General features: G+C 41.8%; 1 protein-coding gene across 1 annotated transcript in view; it reads right to left on the minus strand.

Moving 5' to 3' along the window:
- Positions 1 to 3,812: 3,812 nt before the first annotated feature.
- pusl1 (pseudouridine synthase like 1) overlaps positions 3,813 to 17,887 on the minus strand; it is a 58,137-nt gene continuing 44,062 nt past the window's right edge. The window contains exons 6-8 of the mRNA XM_034166994.1: positions 9,972 to 10,026; positions 9,571 to 9,733; positions 3,813 to 4,251 (exon numbers count right to left, since the gene is read on the minus strand). Coding sequence (XP_034022885.1) covers positions 4,187 to 4,251; positions 9,571 to 9,733; positions 9,972 to 10,026 — 283 coding nt within the window. The 3' untranslated portion in view covers positions 3,813 to 4,186. The remainder of the gene's footprint in view (positions 4,252 to 9,570; positions 9,734 to 9,971; positions 10,027 to 17,887) is intronic.

The raw sequence follows: 17,887 nt of genomic DNA on the forward strand, positions 1-17,887 counted from the left end.
GGTGTCCACCTGGAGGTCTCTCACAGTTTCTGGAAAAATTTGATGCAGCAAAGCTCCAAATCGTTCACACATTTATTCGCAATAAAAATCCGACGAGACGGGTGGACCACTGCTCACACAAAGCCTGCTCACAGGCGAATGACGCAACCGACAGGCGTGAAAAAACTCACCGCATGTGCACGAAGGTTCAAGCTTGGCTAATGCAATCACACGTGATTCAAATCCATATGGTTTTTGCAAAAAATAAAAAGGTCCGATATTTTTTGGACAGACCTCGCATATCTGGTACCACAACAGGTAAAAGTTGCATATTTGTCCATATCTCCCAATCAGTACTGGTCATGTTGTTGGTGTCATGGTGGCTTTCCCTCACTAGTCTCTTGTTGGTTCCTCAGTAACTCAGTATTTTGAGAAGTACTCAAGTCAGATTTTACCATACAGTGTGTACTATTTATGACTGATGAAAATAAGGTCCACGAAAATCAGCGACTTGACATGTTCATGTATCCATTACGAGTTTGCCTTAAAAAAAAACAACAACAAAAGTACTGATCAACTGTCAACTAACAGAGGCCCAGTGGAAGACCCAGGACATGCTGGAGGGGTTATATTTCCCAACTGGTTTAAGAATGCCCCGGGATCCCCCGAGAAGAAATGCAGGACTTGGCTGGGGATATGGAAGTATGGATGAGCTGCTTGGTCAGTTGCCACCACGTCCAGGACCCAGGTAAGCACCAAAAAAAATAAATGAATCAAAAGACACTGTCATGCAAGCATTTCTATCCATTTTCTATCCATCCATCCATCCATCCATCCATCTTCTTCCGCTTTATCCGGAGTCGGGTCGCAGGGGCAGCAGCTCAAGCAAAGCCGCCCAGACCTCCCGATCCACACACACCTCCTCCAGCTCCTCCGGGGGAACCCCAAGGCGTTCCCAAGCCAGCCGAGAGATGTAGTCCCCTCCAGCGTGTCCTGGGTCTTCCACGGGGCCTCCTCCCAGTGGGAGCTGCCTGGAACACCTCTCAGCGAGGAGTCCAGGGGGCATCCGGAAAAGATGCCCGAGCCACCTCACCTGACTCCTTTCGACGTGGAGGCGCAGCGGCTCGACTCCGAGCTCCTCCCAAGTGACCGAGCTCCTCACCCTATCTCTAAGGGAGCGCCCAGCCACCCTGCGGAGGAACTCATCTCGGCCTCTTGTACTCGCGATCTCGTTCTTTCGGTCATGAGCCAAATCTCATGACCATAGGTGAGGATCGGAACGTAGATCGATCGGTAAATTGAGAGCTTTGCCCCCGTACTCAGCTCTCTCTTCAACCACGACGGTCCGATACAGCAACCGCATCACTGCAGATGCTGCACCGATCCGTTATCGATCTCACGCTCCATCCGTCCATCACTTGTGAAACAAGACCCCGAGATACTTAAACTCCTCCACTTGAGGCAAGGACACTCCACCCGACCTGAAGAGGGCAAAGCACCTTTTTCCGGTCGAGAACCATGGCCTCAGATTGGAGGTACTGATTCTCATCCCGGACGCTTCACACTCAGCTGCAAACCGCCCCAGTGCACACTGAAGGTCCTGATTTGACGAAGCCAACAGAACCACATCGTCCGCAAACAGCAGAGACGAGATTCTGTGGTTCCCAACCAGACCCCCTCTACACCCTGGCTACGCCTAGAAATTCTGTCCAAAAAATAATGAACAGAACCGGTGACAAAGGGCAGCCCTGGCGGGAGGCCACGTGCACGGAAACAGGTTTGACTTACTACCGGCAATGCGAACCAAGCTCCTGCTGCGGTTGTACAGGACCCGATAGTCTTAGCAAAGGACCCCCGGACCCCGTACTCCCGGAGCACTCCCCACAGGGTGTGCCGAGGGACACGGTCGAATGCCTTCTCCAGATCCACAAAACACATGTGGACTTGTTGGGAAAACTCCCATGAACCCTCGAGCACCCGATGGAGCGTGTAGAGCTGGTCAGTGTGCCGCGGACCAGTACGAAAACCACACTGCTCCTCCTGAATCCGAGGTTCGAGCATCGGTTGAATTCTCCTCTCCAGTACTCTGGAATAGACCTTACCGGGGAGGCTGAGGAGTGTGATCCCCCTATAGTTGGAACACACCCTCCGGTCCCCCTCTTAAACAGAGGGACCACCACTCCGGTCCTGCCAATCCAGAGGCACTGTCCCCGATCGCCACGCGATGTTGCAGAGGCGTGTCAGCCAAGACAGCCCCATAACATCCAGAGACTTAAGGTACTCAGGACAGATTTCATCCACCCCAGGAGCCATGCCACCGAGGAGCTTTCTAACCACCTCGGTGACTTCAGCCTGGGTAATGGACGAGTCTGCCTCCAAGTCCCCAGTCTGCTTCCTCTTTGGATGACGTGACAATGGGATTGAGGAGATCCTCGAAGTACTCCTTCCACCGCCCGACAACATCCCCAGTCAGGGTCAACAGCTCCCCACCCGGACCGTAAACAGTGCTGGTGGAGAGCTGCTTGCGCCTCCTGAGGCGTCGGACGGTTTGCCAGAATCTCTTCGAGGCCGACCGATAGTCCTCCTCCATAGCCTCCCCGACCTCCTCCCAGACCCGAGTTTTTGCCTCTGCGACCGGCACGGGCTGCGGCACGCTTGGCCTGCCGGTACCTGTCAGCTGGCCTCTGGGGTCCCACCTACCAACAAAGATAAATAGGACTCCTTCAGCTTGATGGCATCCCTTACTTCCGGTGTCCACCACCGGGTTCGGGGATTGCCGCCGCGACTGGCAACCAGAGACCTTGCGACCACAGCTACGAGCAGCGCATCTACAATGGAGGTGAGAAACTGGTCCACTCGGACTCCATGTCCTCCAACCTCCCCCGGGATCTGGGAAGCTCTCCCGGAGGTGGAGTTTAAGACCTCGCTGACAGAGGGTTCCGCCAGTTTTCCCAGCGACCCTCCTATATGTTTGGGCCTGCCAGGTTTACCCGGCTGCCTACCCTCCAGTGGATCCAACTCACCACCAGGTGGTGATCAGTCGACAGCTCTGCCCCTCTCTTCATTCGAGTGTCCGAGACACGTGGCCGAAGGTCAGACGATACGACTACAAAGTCGATCATCGACGTCCGGCTCAGGGTGTCCTGGTGCCACGTGCACTTATGGACACCCTTGTGCTCCAAACATGGTGTTCGTGATGGACAAACTGTGACTAGCACAGAAGTCCAACAACTGAACACCACTCCGGGTTCAGATCAGGGAGGCGTGCTTCCCGATCACCCCCTCCAGGTCTCACTGTCGCCGCCCACGTGGGCGTTGAAATCCCCCAGGAGAACAATGGAGTCCCCAGTCGGAGCGCTATCTAGTACCCCTCCCAGGGACTTCAGGAAGGTCGGGTACTCTGCACTGCTGCTCGGCCCATAGGCCGAGACAACGGTGAGAGGCCTGTCCCCGACCCGAAGGCGTAGGGACGCGACCCTCTCGTTCACCGGAGTGAACTCCAACACTTGGCGACTGAGCTGGGGAGCAATAAGCAATGCGACCCCAGCTCTCCGCCTCTCCCCGTGGGCGACGCCAGAAAAATGAAGCGTCCAGCACCTCTCCAGGAGTTGGGTACCAGAGCCCAAGCTGTGCGTGGAGGTGAGCCCGACTATCTCTAGTCGTTATCTCTCAACCTCCCGCACAAGCTCAGGCTCCTTCCCCCCTAGCGAGGTGACATTCCATGTCCCAACAGCCAGGGGCTGTGAGCATGGACCGGGCTGCCGGGCCACCCGCCCTCGACCGCCACCCAATACTCTCTGCACCCGACCCCCATGGCCCCCTCTGCAGGTGGTGAACCCACAGGAGTACTATCCATTTTAGTACTTAGATATATACAATTATTTTTTGTTTGTTATTCACTAAGTTTTGGACATTTTATTAAATGTTCTGAATATACAAAATTTATCTGCATTTATTTCTAATCAGATTTTTAATTCTGTATTTAACATTCAGAAGTACAATTCATTCTGACCAGCACTGTAGACAATAAAAGAACACTGCATAAGGTTAAAGAACAACCTCCTGGATTGTTGAAAATACTCATTTCTCCTTTAAACGTATTTGAATGTTTGTCACTGCTGATGTCAGTTACACTATCACCAAGAATTATTTGGTGACATCCACAGACCTCCCATGATAACTGAAAGTACAGTATTTCAAGCAGCACTCAATCTTCTAAGTTTCCACTGGAGGTGAGCTGATCCTCTGAGGACTGTTGTGAAAGCTGCAAGTCTGTGAAGACAGATGAGAAGATGTAGTGACCCTGAGATACCCACATACATTCAGAAGGAAACACGAAAATACAACCCCTGGCAAAAATTATGGAATCACCGGCCTCGGAGGATGTTCATTCATTGTTTAATTTTGTAGAAAAAAAGCAGATCACAGACATGACACAAAACTAAAGTCATTTCAAATGGCAACTTTCTGGCTTTAAGAAACACTATAAGAAATCAGGAAAAAAATTGTGGCAGTCAGTAATGGTTACTTTTTTTTAGACCAAGCAGAGGGGCAAAATATGGAATCACTCAATTCTGAGGAAAAAATTATGGAATCATGAAAAACAAAGAACGCTCCAACACATCACTAGTATTTTGTTGCACACCTCTGGTTTTATAACAGCTTGCAGTCCTCTGAGGCATGGACTTAATGAGTGACAAACTACTCTTCATCAATCTGGCTCCAACATTCTCTGAATGCTGTTGCCAGATCAGCTTTGCAGGTGGAGCCTTGTCATGGACCATTTTCTTCAACTTCCACCAAAGAGTTTCAATTGGATTAAGATCTGGACTATTTGCAGGCCATGACATTGACCCTATGTGTCTTTTTGCAAGGAATGTTTTCACAGTTTTTGCTCTATGGCAAGATGCATTATCATCTTGAAAAATGATTTCATCATCCCCAAACATCATTTCAATTGATGGGATAAGAAAAGTGTCCAAAATATCAACGTGAACATGTGCATTTATTGGTGAGGTGATGACAGCCATCTCCCCAGTGCCTTTACCTGACATGCAGCCCCATATCATCAATGACTGTGGAAATTTACATGTTCTCTTCAGGCAGTCATCTTTATAAATCTCATTGGAACGGCACCAACAAAAGTTCCAGCATCATCACCTTGCCCAATTCAGATTCGATGATTCATCACTGAATATGACTTTCAGCCAGTCATCCACAGTCCACGACTGCTTTTCCTTAGCCCATTGTAACCTTTTTTTTTCTGTTTAGGTGTTAATGATGGCTTTTCGTTTAGCTTTTCTGTATGTAAATCCCATTCCCTTTAGGCGGTTTCCTTACAGTTCGGTCACAGACTGTGACTCCAGTTTCCTCCCGATTCGTTCCTCATTTGTTTTGTTGTGCATTTTCGATTTTAAGACATATTTGCTTTTAAGTTTTCTGTCTTGACGCTTTGATGTCTTCCTTGGTCTACCAGTATGTTTGCCTTTAACAACCTTCCCATGTTGTTTGTATTTGGTCGCAGAGTTTAGACACAGCTGACTGTGAACAACCAACATCTTTTGCAACATTGCGTGATGATTTACCCTCTTTTAAGAGTTTGATAATCCTCTCCTTTGTTTCAATTGACATCTCTCGTGTTGCCAGCCATGATTCATGTCAGTCCACTTGGTGCAAAGCTCTCCAAGGTGTGATCACTCCTTTTTAGATGCAGACTACGAGCAGATGTGATTTGATGCAGGTGTTAGTTTTGGGGATGAAAATTTACAGGGTGATTCATAAGTTATTCCTCAGAATTGAGTGAGTCATATTTTTTCCCTCTGCTTGGTCTAAAAAAGTAACCGTTACTGACTGCCACAATTTTTTTCCTGATTTCTTATAGTGTTTCTTAAAGCCAGAAAGTTGCCATTTGAAATGACTTTAGTTTTGTGTCATGTCTGTGATCTGCTTTTTTTCTACAAAATTAAACAACTGAATGAACATCCTCTGAGGCCGGTGATTCCATAATTATTGCCAAGGGTTGTAAGCACAAAAACAACCATTTCTGCCACAGCTGTAGAGAAACTGACATTGTCTACACTTGCTACCTCTGCATCCTATGCATTTCATTTCAGTTTTAGGTTGCACACAGATTCTACAGTTTTGAAAGGGCACAACTGTACCTATTACATCTGCAACTGTGCTTTTCAAACTCTACATCTTAGTGCTGTCTTTGATATGTTTGATTCTGTCTCTGAAGAAGAGGACTTCAGTCACAGGTGTCACTGTGTAATGTAATTAATGTTTGAACTTGCAAACAGAACTTTCATGGTTAAATTCTCCCATGCAGAGAGCCACAGGGCTCCATCCTCGGCCCACTTTGCTTATCCATCTGCATTTTTCTATTTTACACCAAGTCTGTTAGTCACAGTTAGGCTGAAAACACCCAACTCCATCTTTTAAATTAAGTCATCCAACAAATTTATGCTTTAATACCAACCTTAAACACACATCTCAAAATTTCCTCCAATGTATTAAAGCCAAACATAAAGATCTCATCCCTCTGCTCTGACTCCAGATCTCCAAGAAATTAGTTCAAATGTCTACCTTTGTTAAACCCGATACCAACAACTTTTTTTTAAAAACTGTCTTCAGGTTTGACCAATCAGTGGATCTTTCATACCCAGTTTTGTTTAGCATGGGAGCCTTAAAGACTTTTGTTGTTGTTTTTATCTTTTGGTTTTTGTTTTTTTTTTTTGGGGGGGGGGGGGGGTTGTCGTCATACATACATTTACTGCCTCATATCTGGATTACTGCTCGTCTGTACCTGTAGGAATAAATGAACGTTCTTAGCCATCAATCATTCCATGTTTTTGTCCACACTCTGCAGCTTTCGGCTGACTTAAAGAAATCCCATGCCCTTGTCGCAGACCAAACAGTCCACCACTAAAAATCGGTCCGCCTTTTGTATCTGCACATGCGTCATTTCGAACCACAGCAGCAAGTCTGAGATGGAGTCTCTTTACCCAAAGCAATCAAATGGATTAATGTGATTATTAGCCATCAGATGATAAAGCAAAACCTCTTAAATCACTCTAAACTCAGCATTACAATAGTCCAATCTTGAGAAACAATACATGTATCAAAGTCTTAGCATCAGCCATAGACCGGATGAGAGAAAACTTTGCTACATTTCGCCAAATGGAAGAAGTAGTCCTCATAATGTCTCTAATGTGGAGGTCAAAAGACAACGTCGGACTTGAAGATGTTTATATTAAGACCAGGGGTGTCCAAGAAGGTTGTATCTAGATTATAACGTGTTAGTTTTCTTTTTTAAAAAAGAAATATCCTACATTGTATAAAACCTGTTGGCCTCAATAAAGATAAAATAATAATAATAATAATAATAATAATACAAAAAAGACTAGGGGTGTCACAGATCACAAAAGCCACGGTTCAGATCAGATACATTTTTTAAGCCACAGATCGGATCATTTTTGGATTCAAAAAAAAGAAAGAAAAAAGAAACACTACTTTGCTTTTCTTTTTAAAATTAACTTGAGTAATGATAATAAGGAACGTCTGTCTGTGGTACTAAATGAAGACAAGATGTTAAATGTTTTACAAAATATTTTTTAAAAACTTATTTTAAATTGCAATATGAACTATATAAGTGAATTAAAAAATAGTCTCTCTCAGAAATAGCCAGGATGAGAGGTGGGGTACACCCTGGACTCTTGACACCAGCCTATTTTGGCCAATGTCAATGAATTGAGATTGTCAAAGCTGTTTCTAGCATAGTACATGCTAACGTGTTCAGTAGACCTAGAAAGTATTCACAGCGCTTAACTTTTTCCACATTTTGTTATCTTACAGCCCTATCCAAAATGGGATGAAATTCATTTTATTTACTCTAAATTCTACACACAATACCCCATAATGACTCCATACTTTTTTTTGAGAATTTTGCAAATTTATTAAAAATGAAAAATTAAGAAATCACATGGTCATAAGTATTCACACCCTTTGTCATGAAGCTATAACTTGAACTCAGGTGTATTCTGTTTCCACTGGTCATCTTTGAGATGTTTCTACAGCTTAATTGGAGTCCACCTGGGGCAAATTCAGTTGATTGGACATGATTTGGAAAGGCACATGCCTGTCTACATATAAGGTCCCATAGTTGACAGTGCATGTCAGAGCACAAACCAAGGATGATGTCAAAGGAATTGTCTCTAGACCTCTGAGACAGGACTGACTTGAGGCACAAATCTGGGAAAGGGTACAGAAACATTTCTGCTGATTTGACAGTCCCAATGAGCACAGTGGCCTCCATCATCCATAAATGGAAGAAGTTCAGATCCACCAGGACTCTTCCTAGAGTTGGCCGCTCATCTAAACTGAGGGATCAGGGAAGAAGAGGCTTAGTCAGGGAGGTGACCAAGAACCCAATGGTCACTCTGTCAGAGCTCCAGCATCACTCTGTGGAGAGAGAACCTTCCAGAAGGACAACCATCTCTGCAGCAATCCACCAATCAGGCCTGTATGGCAGAGTAGCCAGACAGAAGCCACTCCTTAGTAAAAGGCACATGGCAGCCCACCTGGAGTTTGCTAAAAGGTACCTGAAGGACTCCGAGACCATGAAAAACAAAATTCTCTAGTCTGATGAGACAAAGACTGAACTCTTTGATGTGAATGCCAGGCATCATGTTTGGAGGAAACCAGGCACCATCCCTACAGTGAAGCATGGTGGTGGCAGCATCATGCTGTGGGGATGTCTATCAGCAGCAGGAACTGTGAATCTAGTCAGGATTGAGGGAAAGATGAATGCAGCAATGTACAGAATTCCTGGATGAAAACCTGCTCCAGAGCCGCTCTTCCTCAGACTGGGTGATGGTTCATCTTTCAGCAGTGCAATGACAATGACAAAGCGCACAGACAAGATATCAAAGGAGTGGCTTCAGGACAACTCTGTGAATGTCCTTGAGTGGCCTAGCCAGAGCCCAGACCTGAATCAGATTGAACATCTCTGGAAGGATCTGAAAATGGCTGTGCACCGACGCTCCCCATCCAACCTGATGGAGCTTGAGAGGTGCTGCAAAGAGGAATGGGGCAAAACTGCCCAAAGATAGGCACACAAAGCTTGTGGCATCATATTCAAGAAGACTTGAGGCTGGAATTGCTGCCAAAGGTGCATCAACAAAGTACTGAGCAAAGGGTGTGAATACTTACGTACGTGACTTCTTGCTTTTTTCTTTTTTTTTTATTTGCCAAAATTCCCCCAAAAAACTCCACTTTTTCATGCTGTTATTATGGTGTTTTGTGACTAGAATTTTGAAGAAAAAAATTACTCCATTTTGACATAAAGTTGTAACATAAAATGTGGAAAAAGTGAAGTGCTGTGAATACTTCCTGGATGCACAGTACTATTATCTTTCGTTTAATCGCATCAAGTCATAGTTTTCAAGTTCAATTGTGCTACAGTGTTTGGGTTTTGTTTATTCATTTCTCACCATCACAGAAGGTATGTCAGTGTAGCAGTTTATTTTAGACTTTTGTGAGGTTTGTTTTAGTATGACACCTTAGAGCAGATATTTTCTTTCAGCCACTCACCTGACTCTCTGTACTCCACCCGGGTGAGGAAGAGACCACGAGGTGGTGCAGTCATCCACGAGGGGTACATCATAGAGTCCCGAGCGTCCAGTAGCGACTTCAGTTGTGGCACTGAGTATGTTTGCAGACCAACTGCCACAATGGCCCCCACCATTCTACGCACCTGGAAAGACATTTTCCACTTTATGCCAAGGGTAACACTTTACAGGTGGGGAAAAAGACCACACAACAAAATAATCTGTATACAACATTTAAACCTTAAGCACAACATAGATTTTCAAACTATAAGCAACAGGTGGCAGTATTTTTTCAGATTTAACTGTAACACAAACCTACACAAACCAGAAACCTACACACACTGCAAGTTGTTGTTTTAAAAAACAGACAATAAAATAATGAACCTGCTTATAGAGAAAGGATCGGCTTTTAAACGTCAGCTCCCAAAAAGGAACATCTCTGGAAGAGAGAGAGAGAGATAAATGTTTTTTGTTTTGTTTTTTTTAAACCAAGCAAATAAAGCAGATGAATCCATCATAAATCCAAACATAAATCCTAACATGTATTTATTTCAAATTTATTTGAAATACAAATGATGATATTGGCAGATGTAACCAGTTTTGGAGGGCAATTAAAAAAAAAAAAAGCCTGCTCCTGTCTTATATCCTATCTGATCTTTATTATTTCTCTTTTGCTCGCAGACAGAGCTGCAAGCTTATGTGCCATTCATCTTAATTCCAGACATCAGATAGAGCTGAGGATTCTCCTCATGCACAAATTAGTTTAAATGTCACACGCTATATGTGGCCTCACAGCTCCGGCCCAATATCATTATATGCAATGTCATAGACAATATCAGTCTACTCCCCCCCCCACACACACACACACACACACATTCAGCTCTGGTCTTTTCCTGGCGCAGCATTCATATCACAGCAGACATTTTTCAAGGCTGATCAACCTTAACTTTTGGGGAGGAATGGGTGAACTGGGCAGAAAGGCACATTTTAAGAAGTGGGTCAAATGCAAATTTGACTCAGCACTTGTCTGATTACATGTGACATGCGAGACGTACAGAGACAGACTAACACAGCGGTGATGTGAGCGCTGGGTGAGGGAAACTTACGAATGGAAGAGATTGAGTCATGTTTCACCATCACACACATCTGTCAGACTGTCTACTCTGTGCCCAACATCTTCAGTAGACAGACAGAAACACGGGCGCGCGAACACATTTTGCTATACTTACGAGGACGCTCACCAACAACCACTTTTTTGTTTACCCTCATCAAAAACTGTAACAATCATAACTATGTGCCAAAATAAACCAATACACAATTCTATCCTTCATGTACCACGTAAAAATTATTTTCTTTGGCTCTACTATAATTTTCCCTCCGGGTGCTCCAGCTTCCTCCCTCATTCAAAGACATTGGGGTTGTGCAACAAGAATTATGCCAAAACCTTGTTGATGGCTACCAATTCCAATGAAGTTGGGACGTTGTGTAAAATGTAAATAAAACCAGAATACAATCATTTGCAAATCCTCTTCAACCTAAATTCAACTGAATACACCACAAAGACAAGATTTTTAATGTTCAAACTGATAAACTTTATTGTTTTTGTGCAAATATTAGCTCATTTTGAAATGGATGCCTGTAACACATTTCAAAAAACCTGGGACAGTGGCATGTTTACCACTGTGTTACATCACCTTTCCTTCTAACAACACTCAATAAGCATTTGGGAACTGAGGACACTAACTGTGAGTGTCATGACTGGGGATAAAAGGAACATCCCCAAAAGGCTCAGCCGTTCACAAGCAAAGATGGGGCGAGGATCACTACTTTGTGAACAACTGCGTGAAAAAATGGAGATGTATGTCAATGAACATTTGACAAAGAAAAATGCAGACACAGCAAGACAAGCCAGAATCCTTCGGAAACAAAAGAAAATACAAGCAACCTGGACAAGGAATTGTAAAGTGTGGATCAAATTAAATGGAACTCCAGAGGAAGAGAAAGTCATGATGGTAAGGGAGCTTTCTGACTTGGATAACTTTAAGTAGTGGTTCCCTTGGGAAGAAAATGTTTCCAAATGACTTTTTATCATTTACATTGAGTGACCTTACTTTTTTGACTTACTTTTCCTTTTTTTCTTGTTATGGGGCAAACTCCAACAAATCATCTTTCAGGTTTATGTCACGCAATTAGACTTCACCCAGCTCCATTTTTCTGTCTGTGGATTGTAATTATTATATGATGTCAATGAACCTTTTTCAATTTACCTCTGCACAGGAGCTCAATTTGAACATTTTAGATTATACTGAATATAGATTTCATAATATTGACCATAATATTGACCCGGATTGTTTTTTCTCAATAACATTATTCATCTTGTAAATATTTTACCGAGGAACAATTTAAGGCTTATTCTTTGACAAATAGGACATTTTCAGTTATACACTTTTATAGTAGGAGTCTCTCTATGAACATTCCAAAAATTCAGGACTGTTTAAAAATATCTAACAAAGATTTTTCAGTTATTGCAATTACTGAGACATGGTTAAAAGATGACCAAGAGCTTGAGGGATATGATTTTTCACCATAAATAGGATGAATAAATGGGGCAGGGGCATTGCACTTTATGTTAGATCAAATCAGCAGTGTGAAATTGTTAAAAAATATGTCATTTTCCTTGGAAAATGTTATGGAATGTGTTACAGTTGAAATTAAATGTGAAAAAGCAAAAAAATATAATTATAAGCTAAATGGTAAATGGACTGCATTTATATAGCGCTTTTCCATCTGCATCAGACGCTCAAAGTGCTTTACAATTTACTTGTATGTCAGGGTGCTGCCATACAAGGCGCTCACTACACACTGGGAGCAATAGAGGATTAAAGGCCTTGCCCAAGGGCCCTTAGTGATTTTCCAGTCAGGCAGGGATTTGAACCCATGATCTTCTGGACTCAAGCCCAACACCTTAACCACTAGACCATCACCTCTCCTGTGTTTATAGAGCTCCTAGTTCAAACATTAATATTTTTGAGGATAAACCGATGGAAGTGTATACCACACTTAAAAGCAATAAGCTTCTATTTGTTTGCAAAGACTTCAATATAGATTTTTTAAATCCACAGTCAATCACAAATAATGGAATTCATAAATTCTGTATTTTGTGTGGGACTGTATCCAATAATTACACATCCAAGCAGGGTAACTATGAACACAGCAACAGTTATTGATAATATATTAACAAACGTTACTGTAGGGAACTTAATGGGTGGATTACTTCTTAGTGATGTCAGTGATCATTTGCCAGTTTTTGCTGCCTTTAATTCATCAACAGATAAAAATGTTCATCATGAAACTAGTAATTTAATAAGGAAAATAACTGATGCAACTATTGAAATCTTAGAATGGACTTAATGCATCAAAACTGGTATGACATTTATATTGAGGACATAGACAAATCATATGAATCATTTACCTCTATTATTTCCAGTTTATATGATAACACGGCTCATTTGTGCCTAAAGTTGGTAACGAACAAATGGAGATCACAAAGGGGCTACTGAATGAGTGTAAAAAGAAACATTTATTGTATAAGCAATTTATAAAATTCAGAAACTAAGGGTGCTGAAAGTAAACGTAAGATATACAGAAACAAATAACTAACATTATGAGATCTTGTAACAAGCATATTATAGTGATTTATTAGAAAAAATAAAGCCAATATGAAAGGAACTTTCAGCTTTTGAATGAAATCATCAAAAACAAAAAAGTTGTTAAAGACTATCCAGCTTATTTTTACACAACTACAGATACAATCATTAAGGAAAGACAGAATAGAACTACCTCACTGGCTTTAACTGACTTTTTTGAACAAATAACAAATGCAGTTGAGAATAAGCAGTACACAGTATGAGTTTTCTTTGATTTACAGAAAGCTTTTGAAACCATAGACCATACCTTACTATTGGATCAATTGCAGAAGTATGGTATCAGGGGACTGGCCCATGACTGGATAGGTATCTATCTACAAAACAGGTATCAGTGTGTCCATATTGGGGGGATAAACTCAGAATTTTTGAAGATTACATGTGGTGTGCCTCAAGGTTCAGTCCTTGGTCCATTGTTGTTTCTTTTATATATTAATGATGTTTGATTTCTAAATCCCTGAATTGTATTTTATTTCCTGATGTGTTTTATTATGTATTTTATTTGATGATGTATGACTGTGTTCTATAGTGGGGACCATTTGGGACAGCTTTTGGACATGGTGGAGAAGGAATTGCAGAAATTTAAACAATGGTTCGATTTAAATAAAATATCACTTCATCTTGGTAAAACAAAGTGTATTATATTTGGAAATAAGCCCAGTAATTTAAGTAGAAATGTATTATTACAGGATGCTGAAACTGAAATTGTAACTGAAACAAAATTTCTTGGAGTTATCATTGATGATAAATTAAGATGGAAAACACACATAAATTATATTAAATCCAAATGTCAAAAGCCATTGCAATCCTGTATAAAGCCCAAGATTCCTCCCTCAATAGTCATTAATCACGTTACATTATTCATTAATAGTTCCACATATGACATAATGTGTTGAGGTTTGGGGAACACTTGTAAAACAATCACTAATTCAATATTTTTATTGTAAAAGAAAACCATAAGAATTATCAGTATTATACCTTACTGTGAACTGACAAACCCACTATTTATTTGTTTGAATATTCTGAAATTCAGGGACATAGTTGATTATATTACAATACAAACCATGTATAAAGCAAAAACAAACTTCTAACTCAACATGTCCAAAATCTGTTTAAAATGAAGGACTCCAGTTATAATTTGAGAGGAACATTATTATTTGATAAATTAAATACTCAAACTACTGTAAAAAGTCAGTGTGTTTCTGTAAAAGGTGTAAACATTTGGAACATCTGTCCTGAACATATAAATTACGCTCCACTCTTGTCAAGCAACCCAGTCCAGTCGAAGACTCAAGCTTCTCTACTATGGAAACCACCTGGACAACTGAGAGCCTACACAGAAGCTTTAAAAGACTTTATAAAGAGAATATAATCTCTCGTTACAGTATGGACAATTAAGTTTATTGATTTGGTATTATTTCCTTTGGATTGTGCATTACATATATATATATATATATATATATATAGGTATGAAGTAAAAGGGGTGGGTGTATATAAGCTTTTGCTTCTGCCTACACCCTTTCAGCCACATGTGTTACTGTAAAATCCTTTATTTTTTTGATATGGAGTTTGTGTGCTGAATAAATCATTCATTCATTCAAAATAGTCCAACAGTTTAAGAACAATGTTTCTCATGTTCAACTGCAAGGAATTTAGGGATTCCATCATCTACAGTCCATAATATAATCAGAAGATTCAGAGAATCTGGAGAACTTTCTACATGTAAGCAGCAAGGCTGAAAACCTTGAATGCTCATGACCTTCGATCCCTCAGGTGACACTGCATTAAAAATCGACATTGTGTAAAGGATCTTACTGCGTGGGCTCAGGAACACTTCAGAAAACCATTGTCAGTTAACACAGTTCATCTCTACTTCTACAAGTGCAAGTTAAAACTCTACCATGGAAAGCGAAAGCTATACATCAACAACATCCAGAAATGCCGCCGCCTTCTCTGGGCCCGAGCTCATTTGAAATGTCAATCAATCAATCAATTTTATTTATATAGCGCCAATCACAACAAACAGTTGCCCCAAGGCGCTTTATATTGTAAGGCAAGGCCATACAATAATTACGTAAAAACCCCAACGGTCAAAACGACCCCCTGTGAGCAAGCACTTGGCGACAGTGGGAAGGAAAAACTCCCTTTTAACAGGAAGAAACCTCCAGCAGAACCAGGCTCAGGGAGGGGCAGTCTTCTGCTGGGACTGGTTGGGGCTGAGGGAGAGAACCAGGAAAAAGACATGCTGTGGAGGGGAGCAGAGATCAATCACTAATGATTAAATGCAGATGTACAGACGCAAAGTGGAAAAGTGTGCTGTGGTCTGATCAGTCTACATTTCAAATTGTTTTTGGAAATACTGGATGTCGTGTCCTCCGGACAAAAAAGGAAAATGACTACTGTTACCAGCATAAAGTTCAAAAGCCAGGGTGGGTGATTATCCTGGCTTTATTTTCTTTCTTATGTGTGAATGCAGTCTTCCACTCTGAGTTGTACCGCTCACAGTCCAGGTACGTCTATTCATTTTGTCACATTGAACATAACAGGCATGGGAGGTCCCACTAAAAGATCTCTGGTGTTCAGTCACCTTAAATGACTCAACTTTGAGATTTTTTTTTTTTCGTTTGTTTTCTAAAAGGAGACCCACCTTAGATTGAAAGACCATCACAGACTCAAATTTCCATGGGTTGAAGAGGTGTACTATTCCACTGATGTATAAGAAGGTGCTATTAGTAAATGTTTAGGCACCTAATTTTGATGATACTGCATTTGCCAATAAATACTCAATTCTTAATTTTAGGAGGTGACGTAACCTGTGTTTTAGGCCCAGTGTTAGCTCGTTCTAATCCCCGATCTTCCTCTTTATTAGCCATGTCTAAGTCTTTTGCTGAGTTTATGGCTACAATGTCTTGGTGGATCCTTGGAGATGTCACAATCCTTTTGTTAAGACGTTTTCCTTTTCTCTCCAGCGCATCAATCTCTCAAGGATTATTTTTTCACAGATTATCTCAACTCACAGGTTGTTTCATTTGACTGCTCAAGTATTCCTATATCTGATCATGTGCCACTCTCTCTGGATATTGAGCTATCCACATATAGTGAGGCAAATAAGTATTTGATCCAGTGGCAATTTCGCAAGTTTTCCCACCTACAAAGAATGGACAGGTCTGTAAATTTATCTTAGTACACTTCAACTGTGAGAGACAGAATCTAAAAAAAAAAAACAAAATCTGAAAATCACATTGTATGATTTTTAAATAATTTCCATTTTATTGCATGAATTAAGTATTTGATCACCTAACAATGCACAAGAATTCTGGCTCTCACAGACCTAATCTGCACTCTTTACCTGTATTAACTGCACCTGTTTGAACACCTTACCTGTATAAAAGACACCTGTCCACACACTCAATCAATCACACTCCAACCTGTCCACCATGGCCAAGACCAAAGAGCTGTCTAAGGACACCAGGGACAAAATTGTAGACCTGCACAAGGCTGGGATGGGCTACAGGACAAAAGGCAAGCAGCTTGGTGAGAAGGCAGCAACTGTTGGCATAATTATAAGAAAATGGAAGAAACACAAGATGACTGTCAATCTTCCTCGGTCTGGGGCTCCATGCAAGTTCTCGCCTCATGGGGTAAAGATGATTCTGAGAAAGCCCAGAACTACATGGGAGGACCTGGTCAATGACCTGAAGAAAGCTGGGACCACAGTTGCATTAGTAACACACGACGTCGTCATGGTTTAAAATCCTGCAGGGGACGCAATGTCCTCCTGCTCAAGCCAGCACATGTCCAGGCCTATTTGAAGTTCACCAGTGGCCATCTGGATGATACAGAGGAGGCATGGGAGAAGGTATTGTGGTCATATGAGACCAAAATTTAGCTATCTGGCATCAACTCCACTCGCCGTGTTTGGAGGATGAGAGCAACCCCAAGAACACTGTCCCAACCGTGAAGCATAGGGGTGGAAACATCATTTTTGGGGGTGCTTTTCTGCAAAGGGGACAGGACAACTGCACCGTATTCAAGGGAGGATGGATGGGGTCATGTGTCGTGAGATTTTGGCAACAACCTCCTTCCCTCACTTGGTCAAGAACGAGAGGAAACATCTGACCTCTGTAACTGCAAACAAAAGTTCTGTACAAGTGCAGGATCCTGATACAGGATCCAGATCATTTCATTCAATCAAGATGTCAGATCAAGGTGACAGAGTTTTAGCTTCCCTAGCAAGAAGATTTCTACAACTTGAGTCTCATACTGAAGTTGTGAGACATCAAGAAGTTAGTGAAGAGGACACTCATGACTTAACAGAAAGACATAAGAACATTCCATAATTTACATATCTACATGATTTATCTGCATTATTTGTTCTACATGACTCGTGTATGATTATTCTTTAACTATTTTGATGATTACATAGATCAGACCTACTGTGTTATGCTATTCATTATTAGAACAATGCTGGATGAACATTGTTGGTGTAGTGAGTAAATGAGTTGTTATTAAATAGAGTTGACAATAATTATATGGTTCTTGTTCTTTATTTTTGTTGTAATATGAGATAAATATCTTATTGCATGTCTGTTTATG

This window comes from Thalassophryne amazonica, chromosome 3 (genome assembly GCF_902500255.1).
Source record: "Thalassophryne amazonica chromosome 3, fThaAma1.1, whole genome shotgun sequence".
NCBI lineage: Eukaryota > Metazoa > Chordata > Actinopteri > Batrachoidiformes > Batrachoididae > Thalassophryne > Thalassophryne amazonica.